Source organism: Vulpes vulpes, unplaced genomic scaffold (assembly GCF_048418805.1).
Source record: "Vulpes vulpes isolate BD-2025 unplaced genomic scaffold, VulVul3 Bu000000665, whole genome shotgun sequence".
Classification (NCBI taxonomy): Eukaryota; Metazoa; Chordata; class Mammalia; order Carnivora; family Canidae; genus Vulpes; species Vulpes vulpes.
In genome coordinates this window covers 277,729-303,090 of record NW_027325672.1, presented here as the reverse complement: position 1 = coordinate 303,090, position 25,362 = coordinate 277,729, and the positions used below count along the sequence as shown (strand labels likewise).

At 39.7% G+C, this 25,362-nt stretch overlaps 1 protein-coding gene and 1 long non-coding RNA gene across 4 annotated transcripts; one reads left to right on the top strand and one right to left on the bottom strand.

The window, feature by feature from the left end:
• Window positions 1-3,342: 3,342 nt before the first annotated feature.
• LOC140596482 (small ribosomal subunit protein uS11) lies at window positions 3,343-14,200 on the bottom strand. 3 transcript variants are annotated; one of them, XM_072745108.1, is made up of 3 exons: window positions 12,438-12,824; window positions 12,150-12,275; window positions 3,343-4,264 (listed from the first exon to the last, which is right to left on the bottom strand). In XM_072745108.1, the coding sequence occupies exons 2-3, from the start codon at window positions 12,203-12,205 to the stop codon at window positions 3,799-3,801; spliced, it is 522 nt and encodes a 173-aa protein (XP_072601209.1). In that variant the 5' UTR covers window positions 12,206-12,275; window positions 12,438-12,824; the 3' UTR covers window positions 3,343-3,798. The 3 variants fall into 3 exon arrangements, with proteins under 3 accessions (XP_072601209.1, XP_072601212.1, XP_072601210.1); XM_072745111.1 differs by lacking the exons at window positions 12,150-12,275; window positions 12,438-12,824 and adding an exon at window positions 14,059-14,200; XM_072745109.1 differs by lacking the exon at window positions 12,150-12,275 and having other exon boundaries at window positions 12,438-12,579.
• On the top strand, window positions 12,559-24,585 carry LOC140596483 (uncharacterized). The gene is made up of 2 exons (XR_011998453.1): window positions 12,559-12,697; window positions 20,944-24,585. It is a non-coding gene; the product is annotated as an uncharacterized lncRNA (long non-coding RNA).
• Window positions 24,586-25,362: the final 777 nt, after the last annotated feature.

Sequence of the window (25,362 nt, the reverse complement as noted above, 5' to 3'; positions counted from 1 at the left end):
GAGACAGAAAGCTCTGAAATTTATGTAGACATATGTATCAGAATAAAAATCTCTTTACAGTGTAAAATCTTAACTGAATAATGCACGGGTAGATATCAAAAATTAAATTTTAGTAAAAGGTATTTTTTAAGACTACACAGTGAATGTTACACTGTGTTACAAACTATTTTTAGGTGGAAAGTGAAAAGAGATATGCCATTTCTGTAGTCTTCAATCATCCATAATATTCTTCTACAACCCATGACCAAAGAATGAGTGTGATTCCAGTTTCTCAGTCTACAGAAGAAACTGCAGAAGTAACTTGCTTGGTTACTGGGTGTCTCGGTCAGTTAAGCATCTGACTCTCGATTTTGACTGGGGTCATGATTTCAGGGTTGTGAGATCAAGCCCCCCATTGGGCTAACGCTGGAGATGGAGCCTACTTAAGATTTCCTCTCTCCCTCTCCCTCCCCCTCACACAGAAAAGAAGAAAGCAAAAGAAAGTAACTCGCCCAAGGTCTCTAAAATAGTGGCATGGTGTAGATGAGAACTGAGGCCTTTTCATTCCTACCATTATGTCTTGCTGCTGCAGGGCACTTCCAAAATTCAGAGTTTGAGTTAGTCCAGCGATATCTCCTCGCTGTACAGAATATGGAACCTACCACCACGAGGCCAGAGTCTTTACTGTGCCTCCACGCTAGCAGTAGTTTGGCATGGCTGCTGCGTATGTTCTCCTGAAGGATCAGGGCTGTGATTCATGCCTCCTCCCCTGTCACAAGTTACTCCCATTCTCTGTTCAGTCCCCCAAGATGATATGAAAGTTTTCAGAGGAAATTATCTCTAACACCTGATCAAGTTTACTACTGGCTTGTGATAAGACCATCATTAAATGATAGGAAGACTGTCTTCCCAACTTGTCCACACCCATCCATCAAACAAAGTTGTGGTATTACAAAATACACTTTCAGGCTGTCCTGTCCTTCAAGGATAACTTGATGTTCTGCTTTGTTGGTCGTCTGTACTTGTGGAGCCAATAAAATTCGGTAAAGCGAAGTGAAGGTTTAAAATAAATCTGACCTTACTGAACTCTACTAGATCTCTAAAAAACTATGAACTTATCACTGTATCAATACTTTCATCTTAGCTATTCCACGGAAGTGAAAGGATAGGGAGGATTGAAGTTTCAGAATACGATTAGTCTTACCTCACCCATAGCATTTTTATGTTTAAAGAAAAAAATGCAGGCCAATGGGCATGAAACTATCATATGTAAATTTTACTTGGCCTTTTAAAGATATGTTTTTTATATTAAAACTAGATATATAACTTTATATATTAAAAATATATAATTTTTACTGAACACACTTCATTTTCATGCTAGTTAGCATCAGGTCTTTCCATAAAGACATTGTTCAGTATTCTTTTGAAGAATATAACGGATATTGTTTTTAATTTGGTGACTCTGGACAAAAACTTTGGCCTGAAATGCTTTCCTTCTATCAAATTAAAAAAATTCATTTTCTGAGTGGGTCATTATGACTAAAACTCTTGAGAAATAAACAGGTATAACTCTTCCTCACATTTCCAGTGTTTCTGATATTAAGTGGTTACACATTAAAAAATCATGTCACTTCTAAAAATGGATTTACAAGAATATTCTCTATATAATAAAAATTCAGTAACATATTATATTTTTTTCACCATAACAGGGAAACAGTCAACAAAAACTGCTTCTGAATCTACCTTCCTGTTTATTCCCTAGGCTCTGTAAAGTCAGTCAGTAAGGGCCGAACCGAAGCCACATTAGAAGGTTATTCTGCAGCTGTTGCATCACATTGACAGTCACAGTTTAACATAAAGAAGATTCTAAGTACAGCAGCTATGGGTGAATATAATTCTTAATATCAACTCCATAAAGTGGTAACAACATTTAATAAATTGAACTAGTTTAATCTGCTTGGGATATTTTTATTTACTGAATGTGCATTTCTACACAATGACGATAGAGTGATTTCAGCACCTTCCATCAGGTAAATCTTTTTTTTTTTAAATTTTTTATTTATTTATGATAGTCACAGAGAGAGAGAGAGAGAGGCAGAGACATAGGCAGAGGGAGAAGCAGGCTCCATGCCCCGGGAGCCCGATGTGGGATTCGATCCCAGGTCTCCAGGATCGCGCCCTGGGCCAAAGGCAGGCGCCAAACTGCTGCGCCACCCAGGGATCCCCCATCAGGTAAATCTTACGTTAGCCTAGTCAATAATACCTTTTCAGATGCCCAAAGTCATGAAACAGTTAAAAATCCAAAAGATATCAAGAAATTGATTTTCTAAATTTGAAGAAAAATTCTATGGCTTTAAAGAAAAGCTATATTTCCCTGGGACTTTTAAGAAAAAGCATTCTTAAAACACTTTATGTGGCATTAAAGTCACTACGAATTGTAGAAAGTCTTTTTTCCCTTGGTGTTCAGCTCCCAGTAAGTATATTTAAATTCTCTTCAAAAAGCAGTTAATATTCCCATCCTACCACCCACGGTCTTTCAAAATGCTAAAAGGGAAATAAATCAAATTCAACCACAGCAAACATGTGTCTTCAATTGCAGAAGTATGACTAAGTATCAAGAAAAACCCCAAAACATTTAGGATTTTCTTTAAAAGGCCTTTCAAATAAAATGGATGTAATCTTCCCAAGTCAAGTTAAGTGAAGTGCACCCTGAATCCATACTTCAGAGAAGATTCCCAGAACATCTACTCCACAGCTTTGGCAATAACAAAAGCAGGTCAGTCCCCACTGATAATCTGGCAGATCAAGGTCAGTTTGTAATTCCTCTTTGTTCATACATTTATCCGGAAATACTGGTTACTCTAAGTAGAACAGTAAGATGATTTGGTTTCATGTTTACCTAAAGCCATCATCAGGAATATTTGGAGGGCTACAGATAGAAATCTTTAATAAGTAAAGAAAAAAAAAAAAAAAGACAAGGGGTTATGATGCCCGGAGAAATCAGGGAGATTCAAAGCTATGAGATGAATGTTTTCAGTGCAAATTCGAATTGCTTGCCCTAATTGAAAGCAATGGTCTCATAGTTTTGTGAAGGATGTCATTATTCAGAATTGTTTGTGTTTCTTAGTAGCCATTTTTTTGTACTCTCTCTGTACCTTAAATACGAATAAACATTCATTGCAAATATTTATTCTATTCAGAATAGTGTATTGGCACTTTGGCAGTTATAACATAAATACTTAAATATTATTTGGATCCAAGTAAAGAGATGTGTCAGGATTAAATGGATTGGAAGAGAACTAATCAATCAGTAGAATGAAAACATTAAAAAAAAAAAAAAAAAAAAAAGACACAGACCAGACCTTAGATTAAGCACTTGAAATAAAATGAAGAATAAGACCCTGTACTTTATGGGTTTATAATCCAGTAGAACAAACAGACAGATAAATACCAAACATTCAAAATACTATAATAAAAATACACAAAGGGGTTATATAGATCACAGCATAGACAAAATAAAATGTTTCAAATATCAAGGGCAGATGGCATTCTTTTGTCTACTTAAACACATCAGATGTTGGCCAAAATTTTTCTTAATAAAAAACTCCAGTGAGTTACTGGAGACCAGTATTTTTTTAAACTATCATTAATAATAATGTGGCTTTCAAATAATAATGTGGCTCAAATAATGTGCTTACAAAGTTTCAAAGTTTTTTTTTTTAGCTTACACAAAGGCAATTTATTAACAATTTTCTGTTAAACTATTTTCAAACTATTTTCAAACTATTTTCAAACTATTTTCAGTTTGAAGAATCCTGTTCACAGACGGCGACCACGGCGACCCCCCTTCCTGCGGGTGCTATCGGAGGGGATGGGGGTGACATCCTCAATCCGCCCAATCTTCATTCCTGAGCGGGCAAGGGCTCTGAGGGCTGACTGGGCCCCAGGTCCAGGGGTCTTGGTTCTATTTCCTCCTGTGGCTCGGAGTTTGATGTGGAGAGCAGTGATACCCAGCTCCTTGCACCTCTGGGCTACATCCTGGGCAGCCAACATGGCAGCGTAGGGAGAAGACTCATCTCGGTCAGCCTTCACCTTCATCCCACCAGTTACACGACAGATGGTTTCCTTGCCAGAAAGATCAGTGACATGGACAAAAGTGTCATTGAAGGATGCAAATATGTGGCAGACACCAAACACATTTTCTCCTTCAGCAACTTGAGGTCCAAGGCTGATGACCTGTTCTTCCTTCTTTTCCTTCCCCTTACGAGGTGCCATTTCTGCGCGTCTTCAAAACAAAAATTGGTTAAAATTGTTAGTATATATCAAAGTTAGTTAGTATATACAAAATGCTTTTGATTGCAGTAGTCATAAATAAAAGAAAAAAGTGTACTTACAAGTCAAACTGAAGTTTTCTGATGATATGACACATAGGCCAATGCAAGTCAAAAGGTACAATTAAGATAAGTATGCCTTCAAACTCGTGCAATGCAGGAAAATATCCTCCATATAAGTGGTGACATGTACTAAATGAGCCAATTCTTATAACCATCCCTCCACAAATGAAGTCCCTATTTAAAAAACATTTGTCTTTCTTTCTCTTTCTCTCCTCTTGCTCTGTTGGGTTCAATGTCCCTATATAGTTTCACAGTTGTTCAAATTGCATCCAAAACAAAAATCGAAAAAATCATGTCTCAGATTTGACAGTGCACTGACATTTGGCAGCCCATGCAGTTGAAGGCAATTAATACTATCTAAAAATCTATAGCCTCAAATAATAACCAGCGTAACTTGAAGATCCCACCACAGCAAATGTGTTAACGGACTAGTTATGGAATAGAGTATTGATTTAGGAACAATTTTTGATTCTTGTTTTGAGAGAGTGAAAGGGACAATCCCTATTCAAGATAAGGGATACACATTTTCACTCATTATTTTATTTCATTCCCAGGCCAAAGAACTACTTAGAAATAACAGATACTGTATTATGTATCACAATGGTGAATTTCATTCTGCCTTGGCAGGGTAACTAGTAAGTGTAGAATGTAGCTGCTTGCTATACTGGAGTCATGGGTATATAATTGCCTTCAGAAACATCCTTCTCTGAATACCACCTACACATTAATACATGACGGTGAACTTACAGCCACACTCCTGTTCTATCCCACATGATCCTTGAAAAGGCTTTGAAATGAGGCCACGTGCATAATTAAGGCACACTGAATACCACAGTACATGTAACAAGCTAGAGTATTATGAATCCTTAGGGGAACCTCATAGAACTAATACATTTTCTAAAGGAAGCTGCACATGAGTAAAGAGGGCCCAAAATGCTAATTAGATCCTCTCAGTGAAAGCTATAGAAAAGTTGATTCTTGAATCCTGAAGTTGGGCACAGAATGGAACATTTGTATACAGAAACACTGAAGGGGGGGGGGGAAGAATTTGACATAAAAGCCCCTCAATAGATGGTTTACACAATTCATGAGAAAATAAATAATACAAAATAAACAAAATAACAGTGGGAGAATGTCAACCCTCCTGAAAGGGTTAAGTATGAGAACAGATTTCCTATTAGAAAGGGATTATGTAACAACAGAGGGAAATACTCACCCTAGCATATGCTAATTTAGTCAGCTTTGCCAGGTGTTTCTGTGTGTTTGGCTGGCTGACTCACCTTCCTTGCCTCTCCTTTTTGCCATTTCATTATGAAAGTAAGGAGTTTGAACTCTCACAAAACGCAATAATAGCAATAACAAAAACAAGCAAAAGCACATTATAGGAGTTTTATCCTTGCTAAAACATTGGGGTATGCATTGTGGAGGTCAAAAGGAAAATCACCCAAACTGTACGTATTCAGCACATAGGCTTTAGCAAATCTCCCTTTCTTGAACCACTCTTCATTCCTCATTAATTACTTTTAATAGGTCTTTCAGGTTAGGAGTATGGTCGGGACTGGGGGGATATTATATTCCTGGACAGTGCAAAGGAAGCTGAGTTACTGTGTTACTCAGACTTCAAAATAGAAAATAGAGAGCAGGGATCCCTGGGTGGCGCAGCGGTTTGGCGCCTGCCTTTGGCCCAGGGCACGATCCTGGAGACCCGGGATCGAATCCCACATCAGGCTCCCGGTGCATGGAGCCTGCTTCTCCCTCTGCCTGTGTCTCTGCCTCTCTCTCTCTCTCTCTCTCTCTCTCTCTCTCTGTGACTATCATAAGTAAATAAAAAATTAAAAAAAAGAGAAAATAGAGAGCAGCAAAGGAGTGACAATTAGACAAGCTTATTGTATATTTTTTGTTTGCTTTTTAACACAAATATTCTAACCATCTCTCATTTCAACCTAAATCTACTACTTAAGATTGGAAAGTAGGGGGCATATAAGGTATGAGAATGAATGGAAGATACGTAGGTGTCATGGGCATTTTCCCCCAGAGGGGATAGAGGACAAGCTAACATCAAATATGAATTCATTAAGAGAGTAAAAATGTATTTTACACACCATAAATTTGAGTTTGGATGTTTAAGTAAACCTTAAGGGAGTCACTTGCATTTTGAAAGGCAAACACTTTTAACAAAGAAGCCAAAAATATTTCTCTATAAGAACAAATTAATTGTTTTTTATAAATCATACTGAATCAATATAACAGCTATACACTTAACAGTTGGCAGCACATGCTTGTCAGGAAAGGTGCTTTCTTGCTCTATTCCCAAAGATGACTTTAGATAAACAATGAGTGCGCCGTTACTGTAAATAAGCCATCATCAAAAACATAAAATTGTTAGGGGATCAATTTGACCAATAAGAACTGTTGCTTTCTTAATGTGAAGTGATTTGCACTACTTGATCATACTTAGCTCTGAGATTTTTTTATTTCTCAAAGCAAAATACAAAATAATACAAAATAAACAAAATAACAGTGGGATAAAATATTTATTTTATTTAAAAATAAACAAAATAACAGTGGGATAAAATATTTATTTTATTTAAAAATAAACAAAATAACAATGGGATAAAATATTTATTTTATTTAAAAATAAATATTTTTATTTTCTAATCTCTAATGACCTCTGCATCTAGCCCCCAGAATGACTGTTTATCGCTAAATTGGAGCTTCCTGTTCAGCATTCAAGTGGCTGAAAGATAATTTAAAGATTCAAGTAAAAACTATTTGTTGACTTAGAGTTATATCAAATGTTGAATAATGACTGTCTTAATATTTACTTCAAAGACCTCTAAAATAGAATGTAAATAATTAGTAGCCAGCCCTCTCTAAGGCAGATCCCTTTACAACTTCAGCCCTGTGTCTATTCGTGTAGTGGAAGGGTCTCATTACTTAGTTTCATAAGCACAAAAGAAGATTCAGAATAGATGCTCAGCTCTATCACAAATTCAGAAATGTATATCTTGCTTGTGTGTTTTTAAGGGGAAACGTTAATCATTGTTAAAGCCTAAGAAAATTTATTCAAAAATATACTTTTTAACCCTCATAAAAAGGGTAAGAGAAAATAACTGAGTGCAAAGAAAACAAACTCTTGCCTTTTCCTCACATCACATCCCATCCCTGACAGCTCCCAAATTATAAAGATACTGAAGAAACCCCCCCCCCCCCCCTTTAAGTAGTACCAGCCCTAATCCAGAGGCAGCCCATCCAGGTGCCTTCCTGAAGTTTTAGCAACAAAAAGCATTCTGTTTGTGATAAGAAAACCATTTCCCCCCACTCCCTGATTGGAATGTCCCTGAATAGGTTCATGTTGACCTGAGAAATCGATAACCTGAATGCTATGCTACTGCCAAGGTTCTTTTGTCTTTAAGAGGTTTTTTTTTTTTTTCTTTTACCTTTAAAAGATGCCTGTAATTGCTAATTGGGCTCTCTTCCTCCTGGGAGGCAGAGAGCCCATTTGCACAAACGTTCAATAAACCCTCTTGCTAATTGCATCTGCCTGTCTGGGGTCAGAGTCACCTGGACACGTTGGCACCCGTGAGCCAGGGTCCAACAACTTAAAAAAGTTTAAGTGCTGACATATTATGAAGAGATGCAGCTACTTAAGTCCATTAGGACATACCTATTCATGCCAACACTATTTATTATGTATCTACTAAATTGAGAATAAGAAGATTGCACAGATGACAAAGGCTCAGGGCTTGCCCTCAGGAAGCTTAAGTTTAGTAGTCATTGGGCACTAGAGCTGTTCTAGGAGGACCAAAAAACCAATACCTGCCAATTCCACAAAGAACTCTAACTTCAGCTTTTGAGTTTGGCTTCCTCAGTTTGTGATTTCTCACCACTTCCTCAGCCTACTAAGCCAGCTGTTACACATTGGGTGGTTTTGCCAAGGTTATTCAATGAGCCTATTAAAATGAGGACGCCTTCTCAATAAATCTCGTGGAACGCACATCAGTGTTATCAAATAAAACATCAATACGATAGGTCTATTTATATTATGAATGTACCCCAAATCCTTCATAATAAATAAACCTTACTTGTCTCAACCATCTGATACCCCATAGATTTCTCATTTTAAAAAGAAAATTAATATTATTTGATATTGATTTTACGTCACTTTAAAATGCATGACTCACATTTCTTCCAGCATTTTTGTACTTCCATTTGCTCCTTAAGTAATTCAAGTAATTTTTTTCATTAAAAAAAAAATGGCATCTCACTATTTCAACGTGGGGCAAATAGTTCTCAAGTATCTGATCTTTCAGGGGAGAAAGCAGAAAGAGGCCTCTCAATCAATGCTTACTTTGGTCATGTTATGCTCCCACAGTTCTAATAGTTGTAGAAATGGTGAAGACAATGAAGTAAGTTTCCATATCTTGATAGAAAATCTGCCCAGAGACTCCCCATATTTGCAGGGAGATTTTCCTAATTACTAAGTGTTTGGGGTTTGACCATTTAAATCATAGTCTTTGGCTCTTATGTACAGATTCTACTCTTTAAAGTTTCAGTTGTTAATCAAGAAAGGGAGGAATAGGGTTCTTGCATTCAACATAAGAAATGAGCTCAACAAGACTAAGGCTATTACAAATAGAAGGAAATGAATGGGAGAGAGAGGCTTTTGAGAAGCATTAAGTTATCAGTATTTTATTAAGTGTATGTAGGTGTGTTTGTACTTTATAATACACTTTCTAAAAATGTAAGGGGAAGTTTATGTTCAGTGTATTCACTAAGGCAAGTACTATGCATGTCCAATTGACCTTCAATTTGAAAGTCTTTCTAAAATAACAGATCATTCATCAAAATATCTCATGGAAAATAAAACAAGACAAAACCAAACACTAAAATCCCAGTATTTGTGTTGGATGTGTTTTTCTGTAAGACTAAATCTAAAAAGGAAACAAAGTTCTCAACAAAATCTCTATGTATGTCTATTTTCTGGTTGTATTTTGTCCTTTCTTCTTTGCCCTTTCTAGGACCGTTTTCTTGTGCTAAACAAGACAGTCTCCATCTTTGCAGTGCCCCCTCAGGCATGGAAAGGGGACACAGCTTCAGCCAGGGTTAGCAATTGAACTGGATCTGCTCTGTAACCAAGAGAGGTTTTAGTTCCAGGTGGCAAGCTTTTGCACGCCTCCTTCTAAAGAAATTCATTTCTCTAAACTGTTCTGTACCCTCATTCCAGATTTTTCCCCTACCTGTGATGGAGGAAAATAAACAAGGATGCCCCATAAACTAACACAGAAGCAAATTTTTGTTATCTAGTCTAGTCTATCTAGTCTATACATTGCGAGTTGTGCTTTGGTCAGAAACATATTTATTTCCTTCTAATGATTCATTTTCATTTCCTAAGAATCCACTGAAGACAAAATGGTAGATTTTTAGAATAGTACTATTTTTTTTAACTTATTTTATCATTGACTTGATTCTCACCACTGGCTCATTAACTTTACATATTAACAAGCCAAAAGGTTGATTTTGCTTCCCAGAAAGAGTAAAATATTGGTGACAATATAAAACACAGAGAAGATACGTTCAAATGAGTCTTCTTGTCTAAAATAAGGCATAGTGCAAGAAAGGGGATAATAATAGAAATGCTAAATTAATTGATCAGTATTACTTAAGTCACAGATACCACCATAGTTCCGATAAAGCTAAAAATAAGAAGCTATAGGCTGCCTATAGCATTTGCCTAGTCATAACTACCAGCAGGCAGAACAGACTCCCTCTAGCCAAAATCAGTTAGTTGCTCACTAGTTCCGCCGCCACCCTTCTTTCTCTGCACATGGAAAGGAAAGACCTGCTAAGTGTTTAATCTGTGTCCAGGAAATAAAGCTTTTCATTTTACAACCTAACCAAGTCCTAATAAAAGTGTAGGATGCTGGGAGAAACAACCTCAACCCTGAAGCAATGTTTTTGGCCAAGAGTAAAACAAGGAAGGCCTGAGCAATTTGTTTGAGCAGGAACTGACAATATCAACAAAGTGCGATGTGTCTGTGGAGCAGTGTTTGATCAATGTGAGGCAGCCATAAACATGAGACTACAATCCAATGGTGCTTTGCACCCCCTCCCCCTCTAGTTTTTTTTTTTTTTTTCCTTTTAAATCCTCTTCTGTCCTTTGGTGTCTTAACATGGCCTGATCTAAGATGCTCATAAGTACACAGACCCTGTTGGGCTGGTGCTTTCTCCCTGGTTGCTGTAGAGGACGCTTATTTATTTATATACTTGGACCTGATGCTGGTGCTGCTGTGGGTTGCAGTGGTGCATTTTCTCTGGCATGCCCACACCCCTTGCACCACCACCTCTAATCTGCTGTGAAAAGCAGCACTTTTTAAATAATTGGCTTACATACTTAATACAAGAGACCCATGTTTTTAATAAAAGAGAATGCAGCTGATGGAATCTCTCCGGGTAGAGAGAGAGAAAATCCTCCTCCAGGCTGAGAGAATGAGACACCAGCAGACAGTTATTTTGCACTGCAGTGAATCGACAATTCATGGGAAATGTTGAAGGCAGAGGAGGCGACCCCCAAGTGCAGTCCTTTGCCCACATGCTCTATAATAAATAATCTCACACCAGCCCAGCAGTGTGTGCAATGACGTGCCGGGGCCAGCACGCACAGATTGGCAGGGAAAACACATCCAGCGGTGTCGAGTTTTCATCGCAATCACCGAATTAACTGATTTCCCCACATCACACTCCCACTACCCTGCGTAGAGAGCACGCGCGCGCGCGCGCACACACACACACACACACACACACACACATGCAGAGTTGAGAAATGCAAGTTACTGAGAGGTGAAATAGGGCATCTAGGAACACGTTTCAGCATGGATTAGAGACCCAAGTGATGTGTCAGCCTCCCGGGGTACTTGTGAGAAGGTGGGAGTGCGAATGGTGGGAAATGGGAGGAGGCAGCGTAAGCAGGGAGAAGGCTGCCGGCTTTCTCGGGGATGCTGGCACATTTCATATCTGGAATTTACATTTAACATAAAACACAAAAAAGATGGTAAGAAATACCTCCGCAAGGTCAGTTAGTTAATTCAGAAAAACTCTGTCCACTCTGTTTTCCTTCACATCATAAATATGCATAAATAAAATCCATCCCAGTCCATATCCTGCAAGATAGGAGGCAGGATGCATTCCAAGGACTTGCTGAAAGACGGTTCATTGACCTCATTTAAATCCTCCAAAGGCCAATTGGGTTTTGCACGCCTGCGGTCTACTTGTGTCTTACTTCCAGATTCATTTTACCAAGGGACAAATACATTTGATCAACTTATCCTTCCCACAACTACAGAAATGACGACAGAGGGGTTAGAGGTGGGCAAAGATTTAGCAAGAAATCAAGAGTCACCTAGCTTTGAAAATCCTATAGTCCATCATTTCCCATCCATCCTTCCTGTATCTCACTCCCGCATCCCTGTATGACTCCTCTCTTCAAAGCAACAACTTTCCTCCCCCCGGCCCGGCCCCCCCAGCCCTGGCCTGCCGCCTCCGCCTCACCACCCCCCAAGTGCGCTCTCCCCACGCCCTCCTACTCCGCACATGGCCATTCACTTCATCACCCGCGTCCTCCTCCCCTTCCACAGGGCCCCCTCCTCCTCCTGCAAGAGGGAGGATCTGAGGAAAAGTGCACCCCGGTTCCCCAGCCGCTCTGCATCCAAACCCAGTGATTTGCATCATAACAGCGTTTTGTGCGGTTCCCCCCACCGCGGTCGCAGGGGTTCGTACATTGCACGTGAAAGGACAATATTAATGACGGAAAGAAGCGGCAGGAGCAGAGCCATAGAGAGGTCGGGAATCCGAGGGGAAATCCCTTCGCAGTAAAGTAACTGCTTAGGTGCGTAGATTTCTTTGCTTAAAGAAAAAAGGAAAACAAAAAAAAAGAACAGAGAGGAAAAGAAAACCAGACAGGCTGATTAATTTTAAAAAACAGGCTTGTTGATACAGTAGCTTTGAGTCTTTTAACTTTTCCCTTCCCCTTTCCCTTATTTCTTGATTTATTCTCTCTCTCCTTACCCCCTTTTTCTTTTTCTTTTCCTTCTTCCTTTCTCTCGCTCTTTTACATCCCAGACAGTCTCCTCTCCTTTCGGAGGTGCATGACACGTCTCACGACACACCTGCCCCCGGGGATGTCACTGCAGTGCACATGGCGCTGCCGCTGCTGCTGTTCTCGCCGTCTCCGTAGCTCGCTCCCAGGCTCTCACTCACTTTTCAAAGACACACGGATGTGATGGTGGGAAGCAGAGAAAAGAGCAAGGCGACCCGGAAAGGGGGAGGTGAGAGCGAGGAGGAGGGTGGAGAGGGCGGGTCAGGAGCGTGATGTGGGAGGTGGCCGGTGGGGGTGGGTGGGAGGGTGTGATGTTCAGAGAAGGCGCCAAGTGCCCGCCGGAAGGCGGGAGGGGTGGGGGGTGCTGCTGGCGGGGACTGAGTGAGGGATGGAGGCAGCTCAGGTGGGTGAAGAGGCGGAAGGGGCCGCGCACGGGGCTGCCTGCTGGGAGCGCAAGGCTGAGCCAGGGCCGGAGACCCGAGGGCTGGAGCCAACTGCCGCCGCCCCTGCCGCACCGGGGAGTAGGGGGGGGGGTGCACATCGCCGGGGACTAGGGGACTGGAAGGGGCAGAGTGGAAATGCGGGGTGCAGTGGGCGTGATGGGGAAGGGCGTGAAGCTGATGCTCCCTCGGCGGGGCGGGGATGACCTGGTAGAGGAGCCCGCAGACGCTGTAGAAGCGGAGGACGGCGCCGCGTCTCCAGGTCACGGTCCCTTCTCTAAGGGGCTGGGAAGGAACGAGGGGGCGAGAAGATGCTGGTGACGGGGGCCCCAGAGTGCAGGGGCCGCCGGCGTCCTCCTGGCTGGACCCTCGGTCCCCGCTGCGGTGCTCGAACCCTCGGACCCGGACTGGAGGCAGCAGAAGCGGCAGCTGCGACGCACCCGCAGAATGGGGTTGCGGTGGGCGGAAGAGTGTCTCCTGCTGCTGCTGCTGCTGCTGGTGGTGGTGCAGCCGCGACAGCCCGTCAGGCAGGCACCGGGTCGGAGCTCGCCTTCCCCTCGGCTCGCACCGCAAGTCCCAGAGCCCGCCGGGGCTGCCCGAGCAGGTGGTGCAGGAATCCGGGGTGTTGGAGAAGGTGCAGGCGAGGGCTGCAGGGGTGGGCAGGTCACGGAAGGGAGGGGGGGCAGAGGGGGCGCAGGCAAGCAGCAGCCGCCGCTCGCGCTCGGGGTGTCTCGGGGTCCTGGCAGGGGAGGCGGCGGCGGTGGACGCAGCGCTGGCGGCGGCGGCTCCCGGATGCTCGAGCTGCAGCAGCAGCAGCAGCAGAGGCACCGGCGGCGGCGGCTCCCGGATGCTCGAGCTGCAGCAGCAGCAGAGGCACCGGCGGCGGCGGCGGCGGCGGCGGCGGCGGCGGCGGCAGCAGCTCTACCCAGCGCCAGACCCAAGGGCAAGCTCAGCGCGGCGGAGACCCCGCCCCCACCCTGGCAGGGACAGACACAGCCCCCGGCCAATGGGAGCGCACCCGCCTCCCGGGCCTGGCCAATGAGAGGAGGCGGTGGGAGGAGACAAGCGCCGGGAGAAACCAACTGGCTTCTCAAGGACCCTTGGGGCAGGGAGGACCCGACCCCCGCCCACACCCCTCCCACGGTCTCACCTCCTTGGACACGTCTCGCCCCGACTTCACAGGGGAGACCCTCGCCCGCCTTGACCGCGCCTCGCCCTCAGGAACGGTTCAGCCAATCGCCACCGCGAGGGGGCGGGGTTAGCCACGTCCCCGGCAGGTTCTGGGATCCGTGGGGCCTGGGCCAGATCCTGGGTGCGAGGTGCTTGTGCGCATGCGGACTCCGAGAGCAGATGGTGGCTGCACCTGCCCACGCACCAGCTGCAGCACATTCTCCAACGCTCTCAGCAGCAAAGGGAGAGAGGGCAGGGGGCGGGGGGAGGCTAAGTGTAGGGAGCGGCGCACCTGCCTGCCTGCAGCATCACTCACCAGAGTTCATATTTTACCTTACGTTGCCAAGATGCCCTGTCCAGCAGTGAGGAACCCTATAATTCCCAATCTCTGTGTCACTTTCAAGTGAGGATTAAAGATAGGCATGAGTTTTCTACACACTCCCTTTTCACATCTTTACAATCTTTGCTCCTACGTGTTCCAGATAAGGAAGAGGGCTGCTGATCTCTACATAAGACTTTCCCGAAGCAGCTATGTCAGAGGTTTCCAAGACTATCACCAGATTCAGTGATTTGCTAGAACCCACAGGGCTCAGAAGTTCTTGTACACATAATTATGGCTTATTACAGCAAATGGACAAAAAGCAAAGTGATTTTTTATAAAGCAAAATGATTAAAGGAAAATAGTACATGGGGCAAAGTCTGAAGGAATCCAGATGTAAGCTCCCGAAAGTTCTCCCTCAGTAGAGGACATGGTTAATTTCCCTAGCAACAAGATGAGGAAACCTGTTTGAAGTATTGTCTACCAGTGAGGTCACCTGAGCCTACAACACCAAGGCTTTTATTGGTGGTCCACCACGTAGGTATATAGCCATTGCCTACAAGACCAGTTTCTGAGGCTCCAGAAACCCAGGAGAACAGGTGTTCACCATAAATCACAACGTTTGCACATATTCTCTAGAAAGACTGGTATAACACCTCAGGGACACAGGCATACAAAACATTTATATTGTTTAGAATCCAAATATTTTTTAACAACTTTGTTGAGCCATATCTCACATACCACACTATTCACCCATTTAAAATGTACAATTCATTGGTCTTTTCCTATTCAGAGATATGTACAACCATCTCCACGATTTTAGAACATTTTCATTACTGGAACTGTGATTTCCAGTTCTGCACATAGGAAGCTGAGAAGTCAACTCTCTGTCCTAACAACAAGTAAACAAGCTGAATAGACTTAAAAATCAACTCTTCTCAGATCTTTAAGAGGGGGAAGACACAGGAAAAATCACTGATCCCAAGATTGGATATATAGAAAGGTGAATGAATAACAGGAGGGAGTCATAGCTTACCTGGAGCAGACACTCACAAGCGGAAACACCTGTAGGAACCAGGCCTGAGATGAAAATTTGAACTGTACTTGTACTTGAAAACTTGAATTTCTGGAGTCTCAGAGCAAGCAACTCTGGGGATTAAAAACTCCAAGGGGATCTAGTCATAGAAGAAACTCCCACAATACTGTTAGACTCACTTCTAGGAGCTCCATCAGATTCCCACAATAAATACTATTAAAAAAATTCCCTGGGGCTTACAGCAGGGAAGGGGAAGAGAAACCATTTTGAAACATGCCAAAGCACTCCATTTTTCTTAATTTCTCTTCACTCCACACCTATCTATGTAGAAGTCTGAAAATTCAACAAAAATATTTCTGGAACTATTAAATGAGTATAGCGAGGCTACAGAATGACAGGTTAATATACAAAGGTCAACTGATTTCCTACATGCCAGAAATGAACAAGTGGAATTTGAAATTAAAAACACAATGCCTAGCCAACACTTGTCTCCTATGTTGTTAATTTTAGCCATTCTGACAGGTGTGAAATGAGATCTTTTGTACTTTTGATTTGTAATTCCCTGATGATTGATGTTGAGCATGTTTTCATTGATGTTGAGTCTGTTAGCCATCTCTATGTCTTCTTTGGAAAAATGTCCATTCATGTCTTCTCCTCATTTCTTAACTGGATGATTCATTTTTTGGGTGTTGAGTTTGATAAGTTCTTTATAGATTTTGGATACTAACCCTTTATCAGATATGTCATTAACAAATATCTTCTCCTATTCTACAAGGTTGCCTTTTAGTTTTGTTGATTGTTTCCTTCACTGTGCAAAAGCTTTTTACATTGATGAATCCCAATAGTCTATTTTTGTTTTTCTTTCCCTTCAGGAGACATATGTAATAAGAAGTTGCTACAATTGGTGTCAAAAAGGTTGCTGCCTGTGTTCTCCTCTTGGATTTTGATGGTTTCAGATCTCACATTTAGATCTTTAATCCATTTGAACGTAAGAAAGTGGTCCAGTTTCATTCTTCTGCATGTTGCTGTCCAGTTTTCCCAGCACTATTTTTTGTTAAAGTGACTTTTTTTCCAGTGGGTATTCTTTCCTGCTTTGTTGATCAGCTGACCATATAGTTGTCAGAATCCATTTCCGGGTTCTCTACTCTGTTCCACTGATTTTGGTCTGTTTTTGTGCCAGTACCACACTGTCTTAATCACTACAGCTCTGTAATACAGCTTGAAGTCCAGAATTGTGATGCCTGCAGCTTTGTTTTTCTTTTTCAAGATTGCTTTCGCTATTCAAGGTCTCTTCTAGTTCCATACAAATTTTAGGATTGTGTGTTCTAGCACTGTGAAAAATCCTGGTGGTATTTTGATAGGAATTGTATTAAATATGTAGATTGCTTTCAGTAGTATAGATATGTTAACAATATATGTTCTTTTGATCCATGAGCATGGAATGTTTTTCCATTTCTTTGCATCCTCTTTAGTTTCTTTCATCAGTATATTATAGTTTTCAGAATACAGGACTTTCACCTCTTTCGTTGAGTTTACTCCAAATATCTTATGGATTTGAGTGCAACTGTAAATGAATCAATTCTTTAATTCCTCTTTCTGCTGTTTCACTATTGATGTATAGAAATGCAACAGATATCTGTATATTGATTTTCTACCCTGTGACTGTACCGAACTTGCGTGCCAGTTCTAGCAACTTTTTGGTAGAGTCTTTTAGGTTTTCCGTATAGAGTATGATGTCATCTGTAAATAGTGAAAGTTTGATTTCTCCCTTGCCAATTTGGATGTGTTTTATTTCTTTTTGCTGTCTGACTGTTGAGGGTAGGACTTCCACTGCTATGTTAAATAACAATGGGTGAGAGTGGACCACACTGTCTTGTTTTTAACCATAGAGGAAAAGCTCTGTTTTCCCCACAGACAATGATATTAGCTGCGGGTTTTTCACATATGACCTTTGTGATATTGATATAGATTCCCTCTATCCCTACTTTGCTGAGGGTTTTTATTATGAATGGATGTTGTATTTTAAGGGGAAACCTCTCACACTGTTGGTGGAAATGAAAACCGGTATAGCCACTCTGAAAAATAGTACAGAATTTCCTGAAAAAGTTAAAAATAGAACTACCTTATGATCAAGGAATTGCACTACTGTGTATTAACCCAAAGGATATAAAAATACTAATTCGAAGGGATACATTCACCCCAGTGTTTATAGCAACACTATCAACAATAGCCAAATTATGGAAAGAGCCCAAATGCCATCGACTGATGAATAGATAAGCAAATGTGTATATATAAATAAATGGGATATTACTCAGCCATAAAAAGAATGAAATCTTTCCATTTGCAACAACGTGGATGGAGCTATGGAGTATTATGCTAAGCAAAGTAAGTCAGTCAAGTAAGATAAATGCCTTATGATTGCACTCATATATGGAACTTAAGAAGCAGAACAGATGAACAGGGGGTAAAAGAGAGGCAAACCAGGAAAAAGACACTTAGCTACATAGAAGGAACTGATGATCACTCTTCCCAGGTGAGCAGGGGATGCATTACATGGGGGATGGGTATTAAGGAGACCACTTTTGATGAGCATGGGGTATTGTATGTAAGTGATGAATCACTAGGTTCTGAACCTGAAACTAATATTGAATGGTTAACTGTAATTTACATAAAAAATTGGAAAAAAAAGACCCACAATAACATTTACATTAACAGTCTCAAAATTGAAATACTTAGGGCAGCCCAGGTGGCTCAGTGGTTTAGCACCACCTTCGGCCCAGGGCCTGATCCTGGAGACCCGACATCGAGTGCCACATCAGGCTCCCTGCATGGAGCCTGATTCTCCCTCTACCTGTGTCTCTGCCTCTCTCTCTCTCTCTCTCTCTCTTTCTCTGAATAAATAAACAAATAAATAAGTAAAAAAATGAAATACTTAGATGAACAAAAAAACAAACAAAAACTAAATAAATGGAGATATATTCTATTTTTATGGACAAGATGATTCAATATTATGAAAATGTATATATATATATATATATATATATATATATATATATATATATAAGGGGGGATAGAGGGAGCTATCAATGTAATACCAATTAAAATCCCATCAGGTTATTTTATATGTATCAAAAATTAATTCTAAAATTTATATGGAGAGACAAAATATCTAGAATAGCCAACACACTATTGAGGGAGAACAACAGAGTTGGAGGGCAGATGCTACTTGGTTTTAAGACTTACTACTCAGCTATAGTAATCAAGGCAGTGTGGCATTGACAAAAGAACAGACAAATAGAGTAATGGGCCAAAACAGAGATCCCAGAAATAGATCTCCATAAATACAGTCAACTGATCTTTGACAAAGGAGAAAAGGTAATACAATAAAGATAGTCTCTGCAAAAAATGATGCTGAAAAATTGGGCAATCATCTGCAAAAACATGGGCCTAGACACAAATCTTGTACCCTTTACAAAAAATAACTCACCTACATGTGAAAAAGAACAGTATAAAACTCCATGAAGAGAGTATATGAGAAAACCTAGATTACCTTGGCTATCATAAGGTCTTTTTACCACACCACCAAAGGCAAGATCCATGAAAAAAAAAAAGATAAGCTGAATTTCATTAAATTTAAAAGCTTTTGCTCAATGAAAATCAATATCCAGAGAATTAGAAGATAAGCCACAGAATGGGTAATATTTTTTTCCAAAAAATGCACCTGATAAAAAACCATTATCCAAAATATACAAAGAACTCTTTTTTATTTACAAGATTTATTTATTTATTTTAGAAAGAAAGAGAGTGAAAGAAGATGCATGGGAAGCATGAGTGGGGGTAGGAGCAAAGGAAGAGAATCCTCAAGAAGACTCCTTGCTGAGCTCAGACCCTGAGGTGGGGCTCAGTGTGGGGAAGGAACGCCAGGCTCCCATTCTACCTCACTACCTATGTGATTATGACTTGAGCCAAACCAAGAATTGGTCACTTAATCGACTGAGCATTCAGGGGCCCCTTAAATATGCCAAGAAGTCTTAAAACTCAATAATAGGAAAACAAACAGCTCGATTTTAAAATAAGCCAAAGATAGGTTAGGGGCACTTGGGTGACTCAGTTGGTTAAGCATCTGACTCTTGATTTTGGCGTGGGTCATAATCTGGGGTCCTGGAATCAAGCCTCCCATTTGGCTCCATGCACAGTGGGGAATCTGCTTAAGGATTCTCACTCTCCCTCTTTCTTTGTCCCTCCCCCTGCTTGCACATTCTCTTTATGTAAAATAAAAATAAATAAATCTTTAAAAATAATGATAATAATAAATAAAAATAAGCCAAAGACCTTAACTGATACTTTACCAAAGATAATACACAAATGGCAGATACACGTATTAAAAAATGCTTCACAATATATGTTATCAGGTAAGTGAAAATGAAAATAACAGGGAGATACCTGCACACACTTACTAGAATGGCCAAAATCCAGAACACTGACAACACCAGGTCCTAGTAAGGATAGGAAGCAAGAGGAAATTTCACACACTATTGGTGAGGATCAAAAGTGGAACAGGCACTTGGAAGACAATTTCAAAGTTTCTCGCAAAACTAAACATACTCTTAATATATAATCTAGCCACATTCTCCTTGGTATTTACTCAAATAAATAGAAAATCGTGCCCACACAAAAACTGGCACATGTATGTTTATAGCAGCTTCAGTTTAATTTGCCAAAAGTTGGAAAAAACCAACATGGCCTTGAGTAGAAGAGTGAATGAGTGAATGGATGAATGAATGAATGAATAAATATTTATCTAGCACTAAAAATAAATGAGCTATCAAGCCACAAAAAGACAATGAAGAACTTTCAGTACTAGTATATTAGCATATATATTAACATTTTAGTAAGAAATAGAAACAAATAGAGAAGGCTACATGATTCCAAATATGTGACATTCTGGAAAAGATAAAACTCTGGAGACAATAAAAGTATCTGTAGTCAGCTGGGGTCGGGGTGGTTGGAAAAATGAATAGGTAGAGCACAGAGGATTTTTAGAACAGCGAAAATACTCTGTATGATATAATAATGATGTATGTATGTCATTATATATTCATTCAAACCCATAGGATGAATAACACCAAGAGTGAACCCTAAGGTGAACTATAGACTTTAGGTGATTATGATGTGTCAAAGTAGCTTACCGTTTTGGTAGAAAAAAAAAAAGTAGGCTGATTGTTGATAATGGGATAATGTGTGTGGGATATAGGGGGAGAGATGGGATCTCTCCCTCCCTCTCAGTCTTGTTGGCAACCTAAGCTACTCTAAAATAGTAAAACCTTAAAAAAAAATCCAGTACCCTTTAGCTTTCACCACCTTATGATCCCAGCTACCTTCCAAGCCATAAGCAATCAGTCATTTATTTTATGTTTCTATACCTTTGCCTATTCTGGATTTGTAGTGAATCTTCAAGATTGCTAATACTGTGGCTGCACTGGCTCATATGATTTTTATTTTGGTTATAGGACACATTTCGGCAAGAAATCATCAAGGAACTTCGAAGAACAAGATTTATAACTCACACGTCCTGGAGGGAATATGGCATGCCAAAGGCACAGAGTAAAGGCAAGGTAGAGAGAAGGGGGTGAGAGACATAGAAGATGGAGAGAGAAAGGGACGGACAGAGAGACAGACAACCCTGAACTTGGGGTTCTGCCTTTATTAGGGTTCAAGTGTGGAGTGTTTATAGAGTTTCATGCGTTCACTTTTCACCAGCTAATTTAAAGCATAAGAGCAGGAATTAGGGTTGGGGATGTAAAAGCAGGGTCCCTCAAGCTGTCAAGTATCTCAGTTAACTAAGGCTTTTTTGCGAAAGGAAACTTCATGGCGGGGGTGGCCTAATTCCATGCCTGGTTGTTTTGCTAGTAGTTGGGTCACAGAACTAATAATATATTTATTCAAGATGACTGTCTTTTAATAAAAATTTCCTGGCCATAAAAAAAACCTAATGTCAACCGCTCATACAACACCACCATCAACAACAAAAAGCTTCATGTCAGGCACTTATATTACACAGAGAATCTACATTATCACATTTGCTTGTTTTATGTATCTCCTCGCACTCTTGCTAGAGACAAAGGAGAACTCCCCAGGATAGAACAGCTTCACTCTGTCTTCCCAGCAGGAATTCCAAAATTTCTGTGGACAAGTGCTTGATATATTTGCCTGTTAGTGAATGTAGTAATCCTGCCTTTGATCTACCATGCATTTTCTGCATGAATTTATGGAGAGATGAAAGCTGATGCCCTGTCATTTTAGACCATTGAGCTCCGGACTCAAAGGAACCACATTTGAACATATGAAGAAACTATGTGACATTACCTGAGGGTTTGTGATGAACTGGATATTCCCTATTTGCTCATCCCAGACTTACCTTCCCCCCATCCCAATCCTGCTGTGTCGCAGAGGCTGACCTCCATGGACTTCATCAATCTGGTTGTCTTGCCTCTGCTGCTAGTTGTGATCAGCCCATGGAATGCACACATCGGACGCTAGAGGAAGATGAAAGAGAGATACATATCAGGTTTCTTATTTCTCTGTGTTTCTCTCTGCTCGTTTGAGGGTTTGTGTGTTTTTTATTGTTGGTGGTGGTGTTTTTGTATTGTTTTGTTTTTAAACATGTGTATTTCTCTACTACTGTCCACAGCTTCTGGTCATGCATTACACAACTGTACTTCTAAGAGCGTTCTGATAGCCGTTCCCTTCTTTATCCCTTCACGTCTAAGGGGTAAAAGACGCATTGATTGCTTGCTGCTGCTTCATGTTCAGGGCAGGCGCTTCACCGTTCTTTACATTTCCCTTAATCATCCCAACTCCTGTATAAATACCACCTTGTGTAACTCTCTCTCATTAGACTTTTTCCAGTTACCTCTTGAGTGTGCCTGTTTTATGCTAGTAGTTTGAAAAATACATGAGATTCTCATTGGGTACAATTACTGGATAGAGATTTGCTTCTGTTTGGCAGAATGTGTGGGAAGAAATAAGCAAAGGACTATTTGGTTCTATTTGGTTTAACCATTGTACAGAAAGTAATTTTGCATTTTCCATGTACTTTGAAATGTTTCTCAACCTACTTCTTTAGTGTTGGGTTGGTGGGCATGTTCTTGATTCCAGCCAACAGATTATAATAAGAGGTGCCATGTATCATTTGTAAGCAGAGGCAGTTCAGAACTGTAGTAAATTCTCCATGCTTTATTTTCCTCTAACTTAGCCGCAGCTAAGGCCAGATTTTCTCAGGATAAAGAAGACTTGCCCTCCCAATACCAGCTCTCCAAATTTTCTGACGTAAAACCATGAATACGTTAGACTAAGTAATGAAAATTTTGACATATGAGTACTACCTTGCATGTTTTATAGTAAAGATACATCTGCACAATAATAAAGTCCATTTGTAAAGTGTTTCTCTGTTACATCATTTGTAACAGCAGAAGACTAGAAACTATTAAAGCTTCCACAAATAAAAACAAGTTAAATAAACTGCGGTTTAAACACACAGATACAGAAAAATTGCAGGCTATAATGCTACGTTACCTGAAGAACACTCTCTATGGATTGTCAACTTTTTGTAAGAGGAAGAAATATAAGTACATATTCCTGTTTGCTTTATTTGTGTGAAGAAAAAGTAATATAATAACAAAAACATAGTAATGTAGTGGTCTCAAGATGAGTGAGGATTGGGTGGAAGTAACAATTCTAAATGTACAGCTTCTCAATTAGTTTGAAACATTTTTGAACCATTGAATGTAATGATTTATTTAACAAATGACAATTGAATATTTTTATCTCTAACATCAGAAAAATAAAAATGAGTAAGAGCAATGCACTATACATTCTCAAAAAAATGAATCAATGGAACACCAAAGAAGGCCTCAGAAGAAATGCAAGTGAAGCAAATATTCAGCTGTTGACACCTGTAGGTAGAGGATCAATTTGTTTCAATAATGATGCTGGAGAGATTAAATTCCTACTGCAAAATGTAGATAATGTATGTGTCTCAAAATATATTTTAAAATAAGATATTACTCAAAGATATATTTTGAAGAATTATAATATGCACAAATTATTTTTGAAGGGTGTGAATATATATGTGTATATATATCCATATATAAAGATTAGCTTAAATAAATATAAGATTTCTGCATGTCAAAAATCATAAAATTTCAAAACAAAAGACTTAGGCAAAAAAAATGTGAGAGAATATAATTTTCCAAAAAATAGTGAAATAAAAATCTGATATCCTTAAACAAAAAAGAGATAAAATGGTCATTTGAAAAAATAGTAATAGAGAAACTGAAAAAAGCTGTTATGCCTAGAAACTTTCAAAGGAGGAAATACAAGTAATCAATAATTGCATTTATGTAGTCCAATGTTAATTGTGATCAACTGATAACCAGATATCGTTCACTAGGCTGTCATAACTGAAAATGATTTTTTAATGCACAATAATTTACAGTTGTTCCGGGAATATATGTGGTAAGGTGCTTGTAGACATATCAATAGGTGAATAGGCAACTTAGCAACACACGTCAAAAGCCCTAAGAATATGAGAAAATATAGATGTTTCCCCAATTGGGGCTATTGCAAGTAATAATTCGTTGAGCAAAATGTCAGCTATTTTCTCTAATTTTAGGTTACATACTACTCAATATAGAGTTATTTTTTTAGTATGTGTATAAACAATGACTATAACTTTTCCATATATTTATGGCTGCATGTTTTATTCTATGAAATGCTTTCTTGTGTTGATCTCATGACTGGAAGTGTTTTCATTTGATGAAAATAATTATTAGGAGCAAACAGTTTTTAACCTGATAGTTTCTTTTCCATTAGCTTTGCGAACAAGAATTAATACAAGAACACTTCTCCAAAAATGATCTCTCATTCAACAACTATCAATGAGCATCTACCATATATCAGATCAGGTATGGTGTTAGGTGCTAGGAATAAGGCAGCAAACTGTAAAAACAAGACAAACAAGTAAAAAAATAATCCTGCCTGTATACAGTAACTAATATTCTAGTGCATTTTGAAGCACTGAAAAGATGATAGTTTCTGTAACCAGATATGTGAAAATAATCAAAATAAAAAGATACCTTCACATGTTCCTACCACTTGCTCTTTTTTAAATAATCACATACAGCTAATTGCCTTCCCTGTCCCTTTCCAACACAGTTCTTTTTCTTTATGATAATAATAAAATATTCATTAAATAATTAATTCGGAGAGACAATATTAAGGTAAAAGATTTTCAAGTTCTCAAACTCATCATTGATACATATCCTCCAATATTCATTTATATTTTGTCTATAGTTCTACATTAAAATATTTCACTTGCCTGGGGAAACATTTAACAATATTTATAACAAAGAAAACCTACCCTTGGAGAGTGGAAGCAATGCTGAATTGTTTCCTACTATTCATTAAAGCTCAATTATAAAAAAAAAAATATTTATGGAATTAATCTGTTTTCTTTCTCCTCTTCTTCCCCATTTTTCTCCTCTCCCTTTCCTCCTTCTTCCCCCTTTTTTCCTCCTCCTCCTTTCCCTCCTTCTTTCCCGTGACTCTAAAGTGATGTGCTATATCAGATTTTGTATATATTTGTGCTTATGTTTGAGTATAAATATATATCTTCTGATATATTATACATATATAATCTACATATATAGCTACATTATACATATATATTATGACTACTCTAATATTTAGTAAGTTTTTAAGTGATTATTTTTATAATGAGACTTTTGAATAAAATATTTAGGCTCCCCTTTGTATTCATTATGAGAAAAAAATCTTGCATTCTCTTCCTCCCTCATACCTTCCTCTGCTCCGTCACTTAATATTATCTTCCTTTTGTGTTTATCTTTGTATGAAATCTATGCTTTTGT

Excerpts from the sequence above, each read along its gene's own strand:
- LOC140596482 (XM_072745108.1), bottom strand. The coding sequence starts at position 12,205 with ATGGCTCTGCTCCTGCCGCTTCTTTCCGTCATTAATATTGTCCTTTCA. Across the intron at positions 4,265-12,149 it reads ATTGTCCTTTCACGTGCAAT|ACGCGCAGAAATGGCACCTC; the intron begins GTACGAACCCCT and ends TTTGTTTTGAAG.